At 45.5% G+C, this 21,468-nt stretch overlaps 1 protein-coding gene across 3 annotated transcripts in view; it reads right to left on the reverse strand.

The window, feature by feature from the left end:
* Window positions 1–14,953: 14,953 nt before the first annotated feature.
* Window positions 14,954–21,468, reverse strand: part of ILDR2 (immunoglobulin like domain containing receptor 2) — a 63,414-nt gene continuing 56,899 nt past the window's right edge. For all 3 annotated transcript variants that reach the window (XM_042975807.1, XM_042975805.1, XM_042975806.1), the window contains one exon: window positions 14,954–20,917. In XM_042975807.1, the coding sequence (XP_042831741.1) occupies window positions 20,882–20,917 (36 nt within the window). In that variant the 3' untranslated portion in view covers window positions 14,954–20,881. The remainder of the gene's footprint in view (window positions 20,918–21,468) is intronic.

Here is a 21,468-nt window from a genome sequence, read left to right on the forward strand (position 1 = left end):
GAAGCAACCAACCATTGTGGCCTGTCCTACCTTTTTTGGCTAATCACTTTGCTTGTTGTTTTTAACAAGTGTGTGTCAAGATTTCTGGTTTTGTTGTTGCTGTGGTTTTGTCATTTTGGTTTTTGAGGGTTTTGTTTTTTTTTTTTCCTCGTCAAAAGATCCCACCCTGCCTCGTACTTCAGTCTCCTCCTCTTCGGGATATCCTATCACTGTCTCATCAGTTATTCAAGTCAGAGACATAGGAATCAGATTGGTTTTTACTCTTCCTGCATCATCTCCAGAACTTAATCAATCAGAAAGCCTACTTGCTCTAACCTCCAAAATATCTTCGTAATCCATCCTGTACCTCCATCTCTAATGCCATCATCTTATTCCATTGTATCTCACATAAAATCTGCAATAGTCTTCTGTTTTCCCTTCTCACTAGCCGGTCTTCCTATAATCTGTTATCCATGCAGATCTCAGAATGATCTTTTTAAAAAAAATTTTTTTTAATGTTTCTTTATTTTTGAGAGCAAGAGAGAGAGAGAGAGACAGAGTATGAGCAGGGGAGGGGCAGAGAGAGAGGGAGACACAGAATCCGAAGCAGGCTCCAAGCTCCGAGCTGTCAGCACAGAGCCCGACGCAGGGCTTGAACCCATGACCATGAGTCATGACCTGAGCCGAAGTCGGACACTTGACTGACTGAACCACCCCGGTGCCCCATTAGAATGATCTTTTTTAAACACAGGTCATGCTATTCATGTGTTTAAAAACTTTCTAATGACTTCTCACTTAGAAAAAATCCAACTGTGTCATAATTATAGTAAAGACTATATCACTACAATTAAAGATCTCAAATAGAAGTTTATTTCTCTTTCCTATAACAGTCCAGGCTGGCAGGACAATTCTTCTCCATGAGGGTACTCAGAGACCCAGCTTCCTTCCATCTTCTCACTCTGCCCTCCCGCAGGCTGGCATATTGTCTTTATTTGCAAGGCTGGTCACTCAAGGGAAAGGAAAAGAGAGGAAGTTAAAGACGAGCATTTTCCCTTCAACCGAGTGAGGTGGGTGTTACACACACCTCCTTTGTCCATCTTCCATTGGCAATAACTTTGGTGGTATGGCCATACCTCACAACAAAAAAGACCAGGAAGCTTAGTGTCTGGCTAGCAAAGAGAAAAGGAAAATAGATTTTGGAAGGTTGACTACCAATGTGTGCTTATTGTGGCCTTCAAGGCTTGTATGACTGGTCCCTGCAGCTCCTCTAATATCATCTCCTACGTCATCCCTAGCGTACTAATTCTGAGCCATGGTGGCTTCCTTTTTACTCCTTCAACATTCTAAAATCATTCCTACCTTAAACCCTTTGCACTCACTCTCCCTTTGCGTGGAGCACTGCCCACTGAGCCTCACATCTGGGTGCCTTCTTAATCTCCAGGTGGCAGCACGAACAGTCTCTTCCTTCGAGAGGACTTCTCTGACCACCCTTCCCAAACTTGCCTACCTCTTAGCTGTCAATGGCTATAACTCTGCTTCATTTTCTTCATAATGCTGATAGTTTCATGAAATTATCTATTTGTTTGTCTATTGGCCGCCTACCTCACTGGAATTTGAACCTTCCCACGAAGGGAGAGGCTTTATTTGCCTTATTCTTGTTTACTGAGGTTACAAGCTCAGTGCCAAGAACATTGTATAGACATGGTAGACGCCTAAACGATCCTATTAAGAATCAACTAGAATAAAAAGATCCTAAGCAATATATCCCTACCTCATCCCTTTGCAATTGCCTTCAGATCAACATTTGAGACTTTGCATTTATCCCTTCTAATTTTCTTTTCTTTTCTTTTCTTTTCTTTTCTTTTCTTTTCTTTTCTTTTCTTTTTTTTTTTAACGTTTATTTATTTTTGAGACAGAGAGAGACAGAGCATGAACAGGGGAGGGTCAGAGAGAGAGAGAGAGAGACACAGAATCGGAAGCGGGCTCCAGGCTCTGAGCCATCAGCCCAGAGCCCGACGCGGGGCTCGAACCCACGGACCGCGAGATCGTGACCTGAGCCGAAGTCGGAGGCTCAACCGACTGAGCCACCCAGGCGCCCCATAATTTTATTTTCTTAGATTTGGCCCATTGCCCTGGTCTACGGATCTCTCTTGGGATTCGATCCTGGACCCATCCACTACCTGGCCCAGGATCAGCACCCGCGGATCCTCCCAGCGTCCCAGGCAAGTTGGCAGTCAGCATCTCGCACTGTGTCAGTGGGCACTCACCATTCCCAGGGTCTCTAATTTATGTTTCCTTTTCATTTCATCTCCCTTTTGAATATGAGCTCCTACAATCTCTACACTGCTTCCCAGCAGGAATTATGTGTCTTGAGGAATAATGAACCAAGATTCGGGAGATGTGGGTGCTAGCTTCAGCACCACTGCACTGTTGTCCTTTTTTTTTTTTTTTTTTTTTTCGAAAACAATCACTTCATGAACGTCATTCCCCCTCTTTGTGGTCTTGATTTTCCCATATGTAAAAGAGAGGGGAAAAACGCCTGCTCTGCTTTCCTCACAGAGTTGTTACAAGAATCAGATAATGATGCATCTAAACACGCCATGGAACAATCTAAAACCCTTTGGAAATGGAAGGTAGTACTCCAGAACAGCCAGAGCCAGATGACAGGAGTCAGGGAGAGTCTGTGCGATGTGGGAGCCTGCTAGGGAGTCTCCAAAACCATCATTCCCCACCCCCACCCCATTCACTGTACCCAGTAAGGCATCTTGGCCTCCCCCCCACCCCCCACACCAACCCCCGCAAGTTTCCATGTCAAGCGTGGAGACCCCTCCTCAGAGAAGACATCCCAAAAAATCCCTCTGTGCTCGGTGGCAAGAGGGCAGTCTTCAGAAGAAGGGAGACTTTTAAAGTGCTGTTACAGCCAGTTTAACCTGTGGCCTTATCATGGCACATGTTGAAGTTTGTCAAAAATTGTCAAAGATTGCATTCGCAACAGCAACGAACCCTTAGAATCTTCTTTTCATATGTTCCTCAAGAGCTCAAATAAATGATGGTGATACCCTAAATCTGCGTCTTTTTAAAAATGTTTGGTTATTTATTTATTTTTGAGAGGGAGAGAGACAGAGAGAGAGAGAGAGAGAGAGAGAGAGAGCACAAGCAGGAGAGGGGCAGAGAGAGAGAGGGAGGGAAACACCGAATCCAAAGCGGGCTCCAAGCTCTGAGCTGTCAGCACAGAGCCTGACGCGGGGCTCGAACTCGTGAACTGTGAGATCATGACCTGGGCCAAAGCCGGATGCTTAATCAACTGAGCCCCCCCAGGCTAAAACTCTGTGTGCCTGTAACCCACTAAATGCTCTACTCTTTTTGACCCTTGTCCTTTACTCCCCTCTCCCATAGTCCAAGCCTTCCAGGTGAGTCAGTCAGGCCACGCTTGGACCCTCTGCATCTTCTCTCACTCATTACCTTGTTTGATGCTCGAAAATTGCAGACACTGAGCTGGCCGTTCAGAAATGGGTGTACGTGGAAAGAGAAAGAGGTTGACGAGTGCTCACGACAGTGATACCGATTTGTTGCCTTTCAGACTAAAAGAATTTGCGGCTCAGATCAGGTGGGGAGGAAGGTCGCAGACACAGGGACCATGGCAGACACAGAGGCTGAGAAGATTGCTGAGTAGCTCCTGAGTCATCCTCCCCGTGACCCGAACAGAACGTCTTCCAAGCCCCTCAAGTTGTTCGATCCTAATGTCTTTACCTCGTATACATAGCTTATATTCTCATTGGTTCTCTTGAGCATGGGGATGGGCATTGGTGAAAACGCATGCAAACAGCTGTTGGCCTGTGGACTGGTTGCCTCCTTCAATAACCTCTTCAGTAACCTCTGTGGATATGAATCCTCAGATGGAGTGAGCACCTGAGGTTAGCAGCCAGTTCAGTGCACCTCAGGTATTTCCACCTCCAAAATCTTTGGCCTCTTACCCATGGCTTACAAGTGAAAACAAGCCCCACCCCTGCCCTCCAAACCCCACTAGGCTTGTATGTCATCGTGAAAGGGAGCAGTTTCTTGACAAGTCCCTTTTAAAGGTTTTCAAAGCTCTGCTCTAGCATACAGCCAAGGAGAGAGCCCTCACGTGACGGAGATCGTTTGTATTGGCTGCGATGTGACCTGGATGTAAAAGTGTTTGGGCGCATTCAACCACATGGCCAGCCCTCCCGAGGTCAGAGCTTTCAACCTGTCATACATGATCCTGCTTTGGTTTAGCGAAGCTAACACTGAAGAACCAATGCTGTGCCATGCACCATAGTGATTTAAAGGAAGGAAGGAAGGAAGGAAGGAAGGAAGGAAGGAAGGAAGGAAGGAAGGAAAGGAAGGAAGGAAGGAAGGAAGGAAGGAAGGAAAGGAAGGAAAGGAAGGAAGGAAGGAAGGAAGGAAGGAAGGAAGGAAGGAAAGGAAGGAAGGAAGGAAGGAAAGGAAAGGAAAGAAGGAAGGAAGGAAGGAAGGAAGGAAAGAAGGAAGGAAGGAAGGAAAGGAAGGAAGGAAGGAAGGAAGGAAGGAAGGAAGGAAGGAAAGGAAGGAAGGAAGGAAGGAAGGAAGGAGGAAAGGAAGGAAGGAAGGAAGGAAGGAAGGAAGGAAAGGAAGGAAGGAAGGAAGGAAAGGAAGGAAGGAAGAAAGGAAAGGAAGGAAGGAAGGAAGGAAGGAAGGAAGGAAGGAAAGGAAGGAAGGAAGGAAGGAAGGAAGGAAGGAAGGAAGGAAAGGAAAGAAGGAAGGAAAGGAAGGAAGGAAGGAAAGGAAGGAAGGAAGGAAGGAAGGAAGGAAGGAAGGAAGGAAGGAAAGGAAAGGAAGGAAGGAAGGAAGGAAGGAAGAAAGGAAAGGAAGGAAGGAAGGAAGGAAGGAAGGAAGGAAGGAAGGAAGAAAAGGAAAGGAAAGGAAAAGAAAAGAAAAGAAAAGAGAAAAGAAAAGAAAAGAAAAGAAAAGAAAAGAAAAAAGAAATACTTTCAAAGAACTTGCATTGCAGTGGGTGGACAGACACAAAAAGAGACCAGTCTGAAATAACGGGTTGAATGTGGCAACAGGACGAACAGTGCTGGGGAGCACGAACCTGGGGCTCTTAGCTCAGCCTGATGAGACCAGGGCTTCCTGGAGAATGTGACACCCACCATGAATCCTAAAGCGTGCCTAAGAAAAGGCACAAAGACAGAAGAGGGCATTCTGCAATAAGGGCAGAGGTGCAAAACAATACGCACATCCAGTTGCCACAAATGGTTCTACACCTGAGAGCATAGCAAAGACAGAAAAGAAGCAGAAGGAAGAAACCGGCCACGAAGCTGCAATGGCAGGAAGGGTCAGAGCACAGAGAACCTCTCGTGCGTCCTCGGGGACCTGATTTTGTGTCCAAAAGACTGCGGAGAGCCAGAAAAGTGTTAAGAAGGGAGCGACGAAGTCATTACTTTGGTCTCTATTTGTCATTTGAGTTTTCTGCTCAGGACATATTTGCACATGTGGAATTTCCTAACTGAGGGTGATTATCAAGGTCTTATGTGGCTTGGGTGTGAATGTTCAGGCTTTGCCCTGGGTGAACTGTGCGCTGCTAGTTTTGTTTGTTTGGGGGAGACGGGCTGGATCCAGGGGCCCAGGAGCCCACCAGTTCGTGGCACACGGCCCAGGGCCCCCCTTTGCGTGGGCCAACACTGCCTCATGGCAGGCACCTTCAACTGCAAGGCAGAATCAGAGAGCTCCCTTCTATGCCTCAATTCTTACAGTGAGAGTCTTGAGATAATTTTTTTTTTCTTTCTCAAACTGTGAGGAGCATTTGGCAGCTGTATAAAAAAATGCTGGTTTCCTAAAGTCAAGAATTTAAAATATTTTATTTAGTTTTGAATTTCCTTGGGAGATAAAAATGTGTCGATAAATTTCTTGGAATGAGAGATATGTTTGCTGTGAGGCAGAGCTGTTTGCCAAATCTTGAAGATGTTTCCCTCTGAAGCACTGAAAGTGGACGCGACAGCCCTCAAGTGCCTGGAGAACTTTATTTATTCATTTTGAGAGAGGCAGCACTAGCAGGGGGAGGGGCAGAGAGAGAGAGGGAGAGAGAGAATCCCAAGCGGGCTCCACGCCGTCAGCGCAGAGCCCTGTGTGGGGCTCGATCCCCCAAACGATGAAATCGTGATGCGAGCCAAAATCAAAAGCCAGACGCTTAATCGACTGAGCCACCCTGAAGAGTCTCCATGGGAAAGTGAGCACTCCCCAAGGTCTTGTCATGAGGAGCACCTTGGACATGGTGCTCGCTTCTCTTGAGAGAAGAACTCTTAATAAACAGATCTTTCCCCCTCAAGAATCGGCGGCTCTAGACACATGAAGCGATGCCCAACGTCACTAATTATCAGGTAAATTCGAATTAAAACCAAAATGAGATACCACCTCACACCTGTCAGAATGGCTGGTATCGAAAACACAAGAAATAACAACAGGGTGCGGAGAAAAAAGAACGCTTTCACGCTGCTGGGGGGAATGCAAACTGGTGCAGCCACTGTGGAAACAGTATAGAGGTTCCTCAAAAAATGAAAAATGGCATTACCAGATGATCCAGTAATTCTCCTGGGTATTTAAGAAAACAAAAGAAAAAAAAAACCACTAATTCAAAAAGGACATATACATGCCTGTGTTTATCGAAACATTATTTACAATAGCCAAGATACGGGAGGAACTCAAGTGTCCATTGACTGATGAATGGATAAAGACGATGTGGTTATATATGTACTATGGAATATTACTCAGCCATAAAAAAGAACAAATCTCGCCATTTGCCACAACATGGCTGGACCTAGAGGGTATCATGCTAAGTGAAATAGGTCAGTCAGAGAAAGACAGATACCATAGTTCACTCATATGTGAAATTCAAGGAACAAAACCAACAAGGAAAAGAAGGGACAAAAGACACTCTCTTAAATACAGACAACAAATTGGTGGCTGCCAGGGTGGAGGTCGGTGGGGGGATGGGCGAAACAGGTAAAGGAGGTTAAGAGTATACTGATCATGATGAGCACTGAGAGATGTATAAAATTGTTAAATCATTATATTGTACACCTAAAACCAATATAACACCGTATGCTGATTATACTCGAATAAAAATAATATTCTAACATCAGAAAAATCTGCTGCTCTAAATCTGTTAAAATGTGTTCAATACTTTGAATTCCTGAGCCAAATGCTGGACTAGAAAGGAAGTGTAATATCATGTGTAATTTATAGTCCGATGAGTGTGAGATATCGGTTGCTTGGAAATAATGAATTTTTTGAAAATACATATTTTAAAGGTCACATAATTTAATGTAAAAATTACATATAAATACCCATCAAGAAACTTTCCGTACCAAGTGCCAAAATTTTCTGGTCACAAAATGTCCCGTCAAGGCTTAGGGGTTTGAGGTGGCACAGTTCTATTGTTTCATGACCAATGCCACGTACACATACATATATATAAAGATTACAAGTCAAATGAGGGTTCCAAGGGACAGATAAGTCCCCAAATGCAGGGGACCCGTATTAGAGAATGCCGCTTTGGTCTGAAACCAAGGTGCCTAGAGATGACTCTACCCAAGTGTGCCCTCCGGTGAGAGAAGGAAACACAGAGATGCCAGCCATCCCTGAGAACAAGAAATGAAAGGGGACGTGGGACCAGAAAGGAGAAGGGGCTTTACGCTGTGAAATATGGCATGGTGAAACTTCAGACTCTCGGGAATCCAGTTAGTCTCCCTTTCCTGCTTGTACAGAAAAGAATGAAAATGTGGACAGGGAAGCAAAAAAGTCTCCAGTTCTACGGAACTATGAGAGGAAAAGGGAAGCCCGTGCCCAACCTCAAGTGTTTGTCTTGAAATGGTCTAGAACCTCTGGCAACAAGTAAGGGTGAATTATCAGGGGACAGCGCTGGAGGTAGGATAGAAGAAAGGAGAATAACCCTAGAAAGAGAGGAAAAGTCTTAACACGGTGGCACAGAGTTGGATTTCTGAATTCGGAATGAGCTGAGTGTGACCAGGGAGACGTGCTGGTATGTGGAAGGGGCTGGTGGGATCTTTTAATGAATTGCAGTGAAAACAGCCTCCCCAATGCCCTGGGTAGGCATGTTATGTCTGAGGGCTGTTCGGGCCTCTATGACTCTAGGTGAAGAATCTTTTTGGATGTAGTAGTGGATACCTGTTGTTGCTATTGTCTTTGGTCTGCCCGGCATCCCATTTCCCGTTCCTACTCATACCTTCCTCTCTCCTGTGGAGAAATGTTCTCATCCCAGCCTCCAGCACTTGACAGAATCTCATCTTCCTGGTCGCAAGTGGACTTGCCATCTTTCTGGCCACAACGACTGGGTCAAAGATGGGCACATGACTCACTAGGGGTCAATCACAGCCTTTCTTCGTTGTCCTCGTGAGTAAGGCCCTTCACCTGTCTTGTCACGTAAGCTGGAACGCTGTGACTCTTGGACTGCTAGTGGCTTGATTCCTGCCTTGTAGAGAATGCCTGTCCTCACTGGGAAAAAATATAGGTGTAAAAAGACCAGTAGAGGGGCGCCCGGGTGGCTCAGTCAGTTAAGCATCTGACTCTTGATATCAGCTCAGGTTATGATCTCTCGATCGTGAGATCGAGCCCCGCATCGGGCTCCATGCTGACTGGGCGTGGAGTCTGCTTGGGATTCTTTCTCTCTCTGCCTCTTCCTCTCTCTCTTTCTCTTTCTCTCTCTCAAAATAAATAAATAAACATAAAAAAAGACCAGTAGATGTGAGTGATGGATACAGGAGAATCTGACTACATTAAGACCCAGATTTTCCCTCAGTTCCTCTAAGCTACCCCCGGGATCTTTCTAATAAACTCCCTCCCCACCCTCCTTTTTTTTTTATATATATATATATAGCTAGTCTGAGTTGGCTTTTTGTCATTTGCGACCAAAAGATTTTTGACTAATATCTCTGCCAAAGGAAAAACTTCAGCTGGAACTTCACGTCTCCCTGTCATGAAGGAATGAGAAAAGCCAATTTCCAAGACCACAGCAGCAACACCAAGAGGCTCTGGGGGAGGAGGGATGCTAGCATGTGTATTACAAATGAATTCCATTCAGTTGAACAAGGATCTTTTACAAGAACAGGGCTAAACAGCAGTTGGCATTTATATCTTTTTGGCTCTGCTCTGCTGGACCCTGAACGTATCAGGAAAAACCAAAATAAGCCGGGAAGAATACATTGGTGCCAGGCTGTTGCACAAGATATGTAAACAAAATATAGGAAAACATCTCCTGAGAGCAAGGATTGTAATTAAAAAGTGTTTTGATATAAAAGGCCATAGCATCTTCTCTGCTTGTTTTTTGGAGAAAGAGAGAGACTGATTCATCATTTTATAGCCAAAGGCCAGGGAATGGAGTATTTAGATCCTCTGGTTGCACATTTAAATGACATAATTTTTGCTTGTTAATGAAAAACTGGCTTCACCATAATTCTGCAGCATCAGAGTCTGACCTGACTTCAGAAAAGACTTCTAACTCAACGGTTTTAAAAAGCACACTTTAACATAGCCTTAAATCAAGGGAGGCACGTGCCTCATTCCCACTTGTCCCAAGGAAGTGACATGAGATTTTCCCCACATGGTATCCACAAAAGTCTGCCCTGAAAATACAACGTGACAAGGTCTACACTTGAAAAACATACAGAAAAACTCATCGCTTCTAAAACAAACAAACAAGCTCCTAATTAACTTTAATTTTATTTGCCAAAAGTGAATTCATACATGGCTTTTTAAGAATACACCTCGTAGGGGCGCCTGGGTGGCTCGGTGGGTTGAGCGTCCCACTTGGGCTCAGGTCATGATCTCACTGTTCGGGAGTTCGAGCCCTGTGTCGGGCTCTGTGCTGACAGCTTAGAGCCTGGACCCCGCTTCGGATTCTGTCTCCCCCTCTCTCTCTGCACCTAACCCACTCGCATTCTGTCTCTCTGTCAAAAATAAGCATTAAAAAAAAAAAAAAAAAAAGAAATACCAATACCTGGAATCCTGGGAAGCTAGTATCAGAGGTAGTCCCATGGATGTGAGCCGCTAGGTGGCGTGTCAGGCTAACTCACTGCCCTTCTCTTGAGCAGGCTTGCAAGCGACGTCTACACCTCCTGCCATACTTGGTGAGTCACCTCAGACCACCTGATAAGCATTCAGGAACCGCCTAAAACCAAATTCAGCAGAAAATCTTTCACCTTAATGGTGTGATGAGTATTATTAGGGCGTATCTGTCAAGATTTCTCAGAACCTAGTTCTGAAAACTAGCTCAACCTAGTTCTTGATTTCTTAAATGTCTATAAAAATATGACTTTTACATTAAACAAATGGGAATCGATAGGGTGCAAACAAAAAATAACGTATTTTCCCCCACAACTGCTTAATTATAATCCATCATATGGATCTAATCCTTCTTTGCTTCTTGAATAAAATCTAGATCCATACTTTGGTCGCTCTTGACTAATAAACGGCCTTTTGTTCACTTTTAACCCCCAAATAGACTTATTTCTATAACTAAAATAGAAATTCTTTTAGAGTGATCGAACTACTAACAATATGTAAAGTTAAAGCTTCTTGCTCTCTTTTATCTTAGGCTCATTTTAGTGTAGAAGCTTGCATTAAAGAGAAATGCATGGGGGCGCCTGGGTGGCTCCGTCGGTTAAGCGGCCGACTTCAGCTCAGGTCACGATCTCGCGGTCCGTGAGTTCGAGCCCCGCGTCGGGCTCTGGGCTGATGGCTCAGAGCCTGGAGCCTGCTTCCGATTCTGTGTCTCCCTCTCTCTCTGCCCCTCCCCCGTTCATGCTCTGTCTCTCTCTGTCTCGAAAATAAATAAAACGTTAAAAAAAAAATTAAAAAAAAAAAAAGAGAAATGCATGTACCTTCTAGATTTATCCCTCTTAGCACTTCATTCCCTCTTCACTCAATTACCCATTTCTCTTGGACCCTTCACAGTTACTGTGTGTATGTAGAGTCATTATGGAGAGAGGGAGGGCAGGCAAGGAGCAAGAAAGGTCTTTCTCGACTGGCACCAATGCACCATGGCATTCTACCAAACATGATAACACTCATAAGTGAGCGTTAGCAGAAGTCACAAACCTCAAAAAGAGACCTATAAAGACTGAAGATAGAGTTACTGGGTATAAGGTATAAAATTAGATCTAAGAATTGTCTACAAGAATAAGGAGCAAGACAGTGCCAACGATGGCTATGCAAATTTGAAAAAGAACTAAGCTTTTAGAAATGCAAAATTTAGGGGCACCTGGGTGGCTCAGTTGGTTCAGCATCTGACTCTTGATTTCAGCTCAGGTCATGATCTCACAGTTTGTGGGATCGAGCCCCGTGTCGGGCTCCATGTTGATAGTGCAGAGCCTGCTTGGGATTCTCTCTCTCCCTCTCTCGCTGGCCCTCCCCCACCTGTTCTCTCTCTCTCTCTCTCTGTCTCTCAAAATAAATAAACTTAAAAAAAAAGAAAAATGTATTAATTAAAATTAAAACAGAGAAGATCAGAGCCAACTGAAAAGTAGTGAACTATATAAGATCAATCTGAAGAAATTACATAAAATACAGCACAGATAGACAAAGAGATGAAAAATACAAAAGATAGATTAAGCAATATGGAGGATAGAATGAAAAGGTCTAACAGACATTGAATTGGAATTCTCAAAAGAGGGCTTAAAGAGAAGACATATTTGACATGTTAATATTTCCATCATTAATGGAAAATCCAATCCACAGATTCAGGAAGCACAACAAATCCCAACCTGAATAAGTAAAAAAGAAATCCACACCATGTGTTGGGTGGTTTTTTTTTTTTTATGTTTTATTTATTTTGGGAAAAAGAGTTGAAGAGGGGCAGAGAGAGAACCCCAAGCAGGGTCTGCACTGTCACCCTGAAGCCCAAGGCAGGGCTCGATCCCACGACCTATGGGATCATGACCTGAACTGAAATCAAGAGTCTGACGCTTAACTGACTGAGCCAGCCAGGCACCCCAACACCATGTTAATTAAACCAAAGAACGTTAGAGACAAAAAGAAAATCTTAAAAACAGCCAGGGAGACAAGACAGATTCTTTACAAAGGAAGGATAATTAGATTGGTAACTGACTTACAAGCGACAATAGAAGCCAGAAGGGAACAGAATAATATCTTCAGCGTGCTGAGGGAAAATAACTATTAATCTAAAATTGTACCCATTCATCAGTTGATGGACATTTAGGCTCTTTCCATAATTTGGCTATTGTTGAGAGTGCTGCCATAAACATTGGGTACAAGTGCCCCTATGCATCAGCACTCCTGTATCCCTTGGGTAAATTCCTAGCAGTGCTATTGCTGGGTCATAGGGCAGCTCTATTTTTAATTTTTTGAGGAACCTCCACACTGTTTTCCAGAGTGGCTGCACCAGTTTGCATTCCCACCAACAGTGCAAGAGGGTTCCCATTCCTCCACATCCTCTCCAGCATCTATAGTCTCCTGATTTGTCCATTTTAGCCACTCTGACTGTCATGAGGTGGTATCTCAGTGTGGTTTTGATTTGTATTTCCCTGATGAGGAGTGATGTTGAACATCTTTTCATGTGCCTGTTGGCCATCTGGATGTCTTCTTTAGAGATGTGTCTATTCATGTCTTCTGCCCATTTCTTCACTGGATTATTTGTTTTTTGGGTGTGGAGTTTGGTGAGCTCTTTATAGATTTTGGATGCTAGCCCTTTGTCTGTCTGATATATCATTTGCAAAGATCTTTTCCCATTCCGTTGGTTGCCTTTTAGTTTTGTTGATCGTTTCCTTTGCAGTGCAGAAGCTTTTTATTCATGAGGTCCAATAGTTCATTTTTGCTTTTAATTCCCTTGCCTTTGGAGATGTGTCAAGTAAGAAATTGCTGTAGCTGAGGTCAGAGAGCCTAAATGTCCATCAAATGATGAATGAATAAAGAAATTGTGGTTTATATACACAATGGAATACTACCTGGCAATGAGAAAGAATGAAATATGGCCTTTTGTAGCAACATGGATGGAACTGGAGAGTGTTATGCTAAGTGAAATAAGTCATACAGAGAAAGACAGATACCGTATGTTTTTACTCTTATGTGGATCCTGAGAAACTTAACAGAAGACCATGGGGGAGGGGAAAAGGAAGGGGGAAAAAAGTTACAGAGAGGGAAGGAGGCAAACCATAAGAGACTCTTAAAAACTAAGAATAAACTGAGGGTTGATGGGGGGTGGGAGGGAGGGGAGGGTGGGGGGAGGGGCATTGAGGAGGGCACCTGTTGGGATGAGCACTGGGTGTTGTATGGAAACCAATCTGACAATAAATTTCATATTAAAAAATAAATAAAATTGTATACTCAGTGAAATTATCTCCTAAGAACGTGAAGTAAAGACTTAGATAAACAAAAACTGATAGAGTATCCTACCAATAGACCATCACTAGAGAAAACTTCCTTTAGAAAGAAGGGAGGGGCGCCTGAGTGGCTCAGTCTGTTAAGTAACTGATTCAGCTCAGGTCATGATCTCCAGGTTCCTGAGATAGAGCCCCGCAACATGGGCCCCACACTGACAGCACGGAGCCTGTCTGGGATTCTCTTTCTCTCTCTCTCTCTCTCTCTCAAAATAAATTAATTAATTTAAAAAAAGAAAGAAGGGAAAAGATTTCTAAAGAAGGTCTGAAATGCAGAAAGAAAAGGTGTAGAAAAAAATGTGGATGATTCTAAATATTTTATAAACCAATATTTTATTTTTCTAAACACAATATTTTATAAAGCTGGCCTATCAAGATAAATAAAACAATGGACAAAACAGCAGTAAGTCCAGAGGAGATAATCAGAGTTAAATTGTTTTGGGGTCTATCTTTAAGTTAAATCTACCTGGGAACTTTTTTTTTTTTTAATCTGTATTCACTTTTGAGAGACAGAGAGACACAACATGAGTGGGGGAGGGGCAGAGGGAGAGGGGGACACAGAATCCAAAGCAGGCTCCAGGCTCTGACATGTCAGCACAGAGCCCAATGTGGGGTTTGAACCCGCGAACCGTGAGATCATGACCTGAGCCGAAGTTGGATGCTCAATGGACTGAGCCACCCAGGCGCCCCGACATGGGAACGTTTTTAAGTTGACTACTGAGAGAATTGAGTCCAGATGCTTCAAGAAATGACAGGTTTTCCATTCAACCAGGACCCTAAAATCTGAGACTCCCTTGAGAAGGCCAATAAGAGGATTACTACACCCCTGAGGTACTGATCCCTTCTTCCGCCAACAAAGGTTTTCAGTGGCCTTCTCTTAATTATTTTTCAGTTCTAGGGGCACCTGGGTGGCTCAGTTGGTTGAGCATCTGACTTTGGCTCGGCTCATGGTCTCCCGGTTCGTGAGTTCGAGCCCCGCATCAGGCAGGCTCTGTGCTGACGGCTTGGAGCCCGGAGCCTGCTTCGGAGTCTGTGTCTCCCTCTCTCTGCAACCTCCCACTCTTGTGCTCTGTCCCTCTCAAAAATAAACACACATTAAAAAAAATTTTTGTTTTTTAATAAAAAAAATATTTTTCAGATCTCTGGAATTTTTCAGATCTCTTTAGAACTTAAAACCTTCTCCCACAAATAGCTTTTTTTCCCCTCCCTTCCCCAAGTGCCATTTCGTGCCCTCTTTGAAAAGGAGCCAGGTACCATCACATTGTCCAGCCGTCTTTCCTACCCCTTATCTCCTCCTGAATGTAGGCCTGTGGGGAGCAGGGAGAGTGACAACAGAAGCTATGGAGCCCATGGCTTATGAAAGTCTGTGAAAACATCCTTCTGCTGCTAGGACTTGACTCCCCTGCGGTCCCGCGGCCTTCTGTTAACAGTCCTTAACCCCTCTGTTACAGTCCTTACAACAACCCGAGGCAGTCCTATGTGATCTTTTCTTTCCTGCTGAGGTCTTTTAACGTCCGATCACGATCAGACATAGGTATTAATTACGAGTTCTTGATAACAAATGTAGGTGAAACACTTTATTTAGATTAAAACATTACAACCAAAGTCACTTTGTATGTTTGACACCGAAAAAAAAAAAAAATCACGGGCAACAGCGATACAACAACAGTTTAGTTTTGATGCCACAGACAAGGCACAAAATAGCCGGGCACGTGACTCCCATGAAACAGATTTCGGGCCCCTCGGCCCTGTCGTTCCTTCGATTCCTCTTGCGCGGTCCCACAAGGAAAACTCTCGCGGGGTACTGTCTAATGCCTTCGTTAATAAAGTGGCTTGGCCTTTACAGCCAAGGTAAGAGCGAAGTTATTCGTGCCTCTTTTCGCTTTCCCAGAAGAGAGGGGCCGGACCACATGGGCGTGTGTCCAGCCCCAGCGAGAAACCCTGACAAAACTTCTAACTAAACAGCTGCATCGTCTCCTACCTCTAGTCCCTCTTAGTGCCACCTAAAATCCCCGAGATACAGTGACGGTGCCAGATACTTCACGCCTAAGCAGGTTGCCCCCAGGCCCCAGAATTCTGAGTCTAGATCAATTTCTAGTTTGGCTCAGAAATTCCTCTTCAGGAAGGGTTCTGAAATCTCAAGTGCCTTTTTTGTCACGTCCTTTCCCCCCACCCCCCACCCCCAACAGCATGGCTGATGAAAAAGAAACCATCGTGGAGGGAGGCTGGCTCCATGCAGAGCCACATTTGAGGGGCGACGCGGGGCAGTGAGGGGCAGCCCCAGTGGCCGGCTTCGCAGCCTTGCCCCACCGGCGGCGTGTGGGTGGGCACGGGGTCCAGGACTCTGCACCGGGTGCAAACCAGCCGGATGCCCGTCCTGCAGGTGTTGTAGGAATTGCCCGGGAAGAATCCAAGACAGAGGGCCTGGCTCTATGACTTTAAAAGCCTTTGGACTATAGGCAAATCACTTAGTTTTTCTCAACCTCGGCTTTACATTCTGTTTGATGAGGTCACGACATCCACCCTCCCTCCCTCCAAGGCAGGAGGGTGTCGTAAGGATCAAAGGATAGAATGCATGTGAAAGTGCTCTGTAAACAGTAATACGCCACAAAAATAACACAAATACTATTACTATTAACCTTCTTATCTCCCTCAGGCAATGCCAAAACTCAGGCTGCCGCTTAAAGCAGCTCAGCATTATCTCTGTTCCACTCTGGTGGCAAAAGCCCCTCACTTCAAGCTCTGTGGATCAGCTTCCCAGGTGACTAGGAGGTAGGATCCTGGCAGGAAAAAAAAAACAAAACACACACACACACACACACAAAAAAAACTAGGCACTTTTTTTCTCTAGGACTTTAAGTACCTGAGGCCCTATTTTGGTGAATTTGGATCTCTACATCCTATAAATCAATTTCAACTCTTGCAAGATTCTAGCATCATCTAAATCTGACGTTGGAAGGGGATATAATGTAGATTTTGTTATTCTTGCCCATCCATCCGACTCTGGACCTTAAGGTGGCAGTGGGTGTTGACCACAGCCAGGCTGGCAATTTGCTTCAAAAAATGATTTGCCGTTTCCCAATGGTCTGTTTCCTTTCTATTCACGATCTAAGTTTTGCTCGGAATGACATCAAGGGAATGAGAAAATTACCTGTAATTCTTGTCAGATCTGGGATTGTCACAACAGATCACTTTTCCAGGATTAGAAACATCTAGAACAGGTTCTTGGGAGTGCTCCTAGCTTTCCTTTCTCTCTGCCTCAGACAGTTCTCCTACCCCTGGACCCTGGCGAGTCAGTTACCACCGTGGCAGCCAGATTGCTGGGTGCTTCACCACTGCCAGCCCCAAGGGAGTAGAAGGGACACACACACACACACACACACCCCCCCCCCGCCACCAAGATGTTTAAACAAAAATTTCAAAGCCCAAGGAGGCCTCGAGACTGGGGTGCACCTTAGTTACGATCTAGTGCAGCATTTTCCAAACGCATCTGATCACAGGACTCTTCTGAAACGTACGTTAAAAGAACAAGTCCTCGCTGCAGACCCACCCAATAAATCTCCAAGACAGGGCCCAACACTACATGTTTAACAGCAATCAAGTAATTTCTATGGTTAGGCAATTTGGGGAAACACTGACCCAGCAGCAACGGCTTGGAGTCTAAAGGCTAAATCAGATTTGTGATTTCACTAATGGCAGTGACGGTTCGTTTCTCCGGCCACAAAGAAAAGGGGGGGCTGGATTACAGCAGTGTCTGTGACTTCAGCCTCCCGAAAAGGCTGCCTGACGTCTAATCAGATTGCCTACGTGAAGTCTTTCAGACTATTTAGAACTATTTACCGGCGTGGCTGTTTTCAGCACGGAGCGCCTCGGGCTCCAGTGGCAGCCTCTTCCCACCCCCACTCTGCACAGTCCTGTGCCAGGGGCAGAGGGACGGTCTCGGGAAGGGAGAGGAGAGGCCCATTATCTCCGCCAGACTTGCTCCGTGAGGGTGACGGGTGACGGTGGCCAGCAACACTCACGGCTGCGGAATGGAGCCCCTGGATAAGTAGACGCAGAGCTCCCCCGGGAGCACGCCTGGGCGGGACAGCTGACATGTACCACCGGGGCCACCAAAGTGTCCCGGGCTTCCTGGTGAGTCTACGCAGGACCTAAAGAAGCAGTCCTGGGGGATACCTCCTGCCACCTGCATCCACGCCCCCTTATCCAACACAGCCCTGACTCAGCTGTGACTCACAGGCAAACACAGCAGCTCCTCCGTCAACCCACTGGGCCCTGGGCCTTGTACTCCCCCCTCCCCCATCCGAATTCACCTCTTGCAGTCAGACTTTTTTAACACTGGCTTTTCAGGACACTGAGCATATCTTTAAATACAATGGATGGACACACACACACACACACACAACATTTAAATATCAAAATATACCCATTTAAATTTAAAAACTTTAATTCTCTGGGTTTGTTATAATTTATCCATAGCAATATTTCACATTATATGCATAAAATCTCCTAATTCTTTCTTGGGCATGTCTTATTTCCCCTGTTCAATTGCAGGGTCCCAGTGGACAGAGACCATGTCTTCCACAAGACTTATTTTGTACCCAATGGAACCTAGGAAGGAAGCTAATACGCATTAAGTCCATCCTACGTGGGAAACACTATTCAGGGAAGAAACAAAAGGACCCACTGAGAAAAGCCGGGGTGCCGAGGATGGCCAGCTTTACTTTCACTTGTGCAGTCAACCCAGTCTGCGTCCCCATACCCAGAAACAGGTGTTCTCTCCTGGCCGAAGGCCTGGAAATTTCAGTGATTTATGCAGCCCTACAGGGGACAACCTGGTCCTATCTCCCCAGGTTATTTCAGTAGCCTGTCATCTTTGTGTTTTTTATTGTGTTGTCTGTCTGTAGTTTTGTCTTTGGAACTGCAGGTTTCCAATTTTAATAATGCTTTTCCACGACTCCCCTAACCTTCACCAAAATCATACATGCCCTCGGCTAACAAAAGCAATATGTTTGGTCTCTGCAGCTGGTGCTATGGGGCTCTTTGGTGGAGAGAAGCCTGACACAGTGCTCAGTATAAAGAGATAATAGCTACTACAGCTACCCAATATTCTCTAGAATTGCCTGAGCAAGTTGAAATCCAAAGCTGGTGACTAAGAAATGATGATGTTTAATCATCTTCTCCGTCTGAACTGGGGCCAAAACAAACAGACTAGACCTAGGCTCTTAGAGGCCAGGGACACACCAGCAAGTCTAAAACTCAGCACCAGGGTTATGGCTTGTGTCCCCCACCCTTGGAAGTGCCAGCGCTGGGCTGAACCGTCCCTGGTTCCTCTCAGACAGGCCGAAGCCACTGCAAAGTCGCTTGGTGGGCCAGTTCTCCTCCAAGCAGTGATATCAACTCATCCTCTGACCCTCACCACCAGCCACTTCTTTATTTCACTGCACACGCAGGACTGTTTTGGACACGTCACGAAGTAAATGGATACCAGTGGAATGGTACTCTGAGAATAGGGCCCAGCTCCAATCAGATGGCTCTGGAGAAGACCAAGGAGTTGCTGAAGAAGAAACCTTCGTAGGTTGCCCGGGGATTCAAAGATAAAAAAATTTACCACTGCTGGGAGGCCAGGCATCATTGTCCTCCGGGGATTTGACCCAACCGTGTGTCCCACCACAATGGTGTGGGGTGTGGGGTGAAAAGCTTTGACAAACGTTTGCCAAAGAAAGTGGAGACTGTGAGACACCTAGGTGAGATGGAGTCAGGGATGAAGAACATCCAGACAAGAATAGCTTTTCCTCGAAGAGAAAGGAACACGTAACAGGTGCACCAACTTCTCAGCCTTGAGCAGGAATCAGCAACTTGGGCTGGGCTCAGCGAGGCAGTTCTTCTGTTGGTCGCGGCTGGCTCACGCCGGTGTTTGCGATCAGCTGAGACTTGATGGGCTGTCAGGGTGGCAGGGGGACCGGGCCTTTTTTTCTCATCATGCAGCAGGACAGCCCAGGCTTGTGCACCTAGTGGCAACTGCAGGGTTTCCAAGAGCAGCAGGAGAAAACAGGCCCCATGCACAAAAATTTTTCCAAGTCTCTGCTTGTGTTACATATGTTTTGGGCCACCGGCCAAATCAAATCACATGGCCAATCCCAGATGTAAGGGGTAGAGAAACAGGCCGCACCTCTTGATGAGAAGGGAAGAATTTATGGCCGGGTTTTTTTTTGTTTTTTTGCAATCTACACAAATTACAACATCCAGAGATATCTAGCTTTGGGATTTAGGCAAAATCTGTCATTTAGGCAAGGGTGGGAATAGGAAGCGTTGCTTCCTGAGAGAGCCAGATCACTTGTTTCCCAAAGCATCTAGAGCAGCAATCTGATGAGGCGAAGAGTTGCACACTCCACCATCTCCGGTGTCCTGGAAGGGCAAGGCTGGGATGGCAGAAACAACTCATGGGAAATGAAGTACAAAACCAGAGAAGATCAAGTGGAATCTGTGGGGGAAATGGCCCACATTCAAAACATAATGAGATCGTATATTCTTTTCCTCTTAAATTCTTTTTCATTCTTCTCTACTTACTGCTTTGTCCTTTTTCTTCCCCTTCCCCTTCTCTTTCATGTGTGTATTTTAAGCGTTTATCAAAAGGCACCTGATGACAAGTTAATCAGGGTGCAGAGGGAGGTGGGGCTCTGTGGGTGGCACCGCCATGTGAAAAGTCCCGGAGAAGGAGGGTGAGGAGAGCCCTTAATGTCCGAGACTCAGATGTCACTGTGCACAGCAGAAGGAGAAAAAGCAGTTTATGTTCTCAGAGTGGAGAAAGAAATACCACTTGCACAGCTCTTCAAAAACGTATACTCTTTTGTTTTGTTGCAGCCACTCAAGGCATGTCATTCGAAACGGCAAGTTGAAGTCATTTCTGTGATCGTCCAGCAGGTCACTGTCACTGAGCTCACCAAAGGCCCTCTGATTTTAGCGTGACAATAGTCACTGACTAGTGACTGGGAGACGGGGGTAACAGGTATACTTTGCCTAAAGCTATCTTCTGTTGTCAGTATCAGGCCTTCTTCTAATGGTAGTAATAAGTTCTTCTGTCTCTAAGCACAGCACAGGAAGTATAGAAGAACATACCGTAGGCGGAGGCATTTTCCAGGGATCGGTGGTCCAGAGCTAACTCCCTTTAAGAATTGGAAAAGGAATCCCGGTTTGGCTAAGGAAAAACATCAGGCAGGATGAACTCAGTGGATGAGACACTCCGTGCGTGGAATGTTCTCACAACGTAGTCATCTTGTTTCTCACACCAGTTAGATGTATGCTGAAGTTTGGAATCAGCCCCCCCCCCCTAAAGGCCGCCCCCCCCATCCCTTGCCAAAGCAAAGGTCAAATCTTCCAAGGTGGTGCCCAGAGAAGGTCCCGGGCCTGCTGGCTCTTGGATTTGTGTCTTGTCTCCATAGTCCGCTTCTGATTTCTAGTCACCCAGAGAGACGGCTTGAAAACAAACATCAGACCACAAGGGACATCCTGGTGGGAAAGTCACTCTGGAAAAGAGCAGAAAGAGCCCAATGTTAAGCCACACGATGGTTAAAGAACCCCAACCCAACACAGCGGATGGTCCCCTGGGCAGAGGCTACAACCCAACTGTTCAGAGCCCGGCGCACCCTGACTCTTAGGGTATTTCATTAGGCTTATGGCTATAGTTCCTAAGCCTCAGTTGGTGCTGAAGCCAACACGCATCCGACGGAACTTAGTTCCATGGCCACACAATGACTTCCCAGCCCTTTAGGGCTAACTACGTTTACAGCTCCATAACCACTAGTGCGGACGGCGCACCGTAAACCTGACATAACCTTAAAGTTCATTCCCTGCTCACGGTACCTCACAGGTCATCTCATTTTACTCTTTAAAGAACAACAAAAGATGCTTAATTGTTTTGGAGGGGCTACGAGTCATGCCAGAACTTTTTCCCATTCATATTCTCTCCCCATACTGCACACTAAAGGAAAGGTCCACCTTGAGTTATGAAAAACAAAATGGTGGAAGAAGCAGGGTAACTGAGGAGGGAGGGTAAGCCCTTGGGCCGGCAGAGTGG

Source organism: Panthera tigris, chromosome F3 (genome assembly GCF_018350195.1).
Source record: "Panthera tigris isolate Pti1 chromosome F3, P.tigris_Pti1_mat1.1, whole genome shotgun sequence".
Classification (NCBI taxonomy): Eukaryota; Metazoa; Chordata; class Mammalia; order Carnivora; family Felidae; genus Panthera; species Panthera tigris.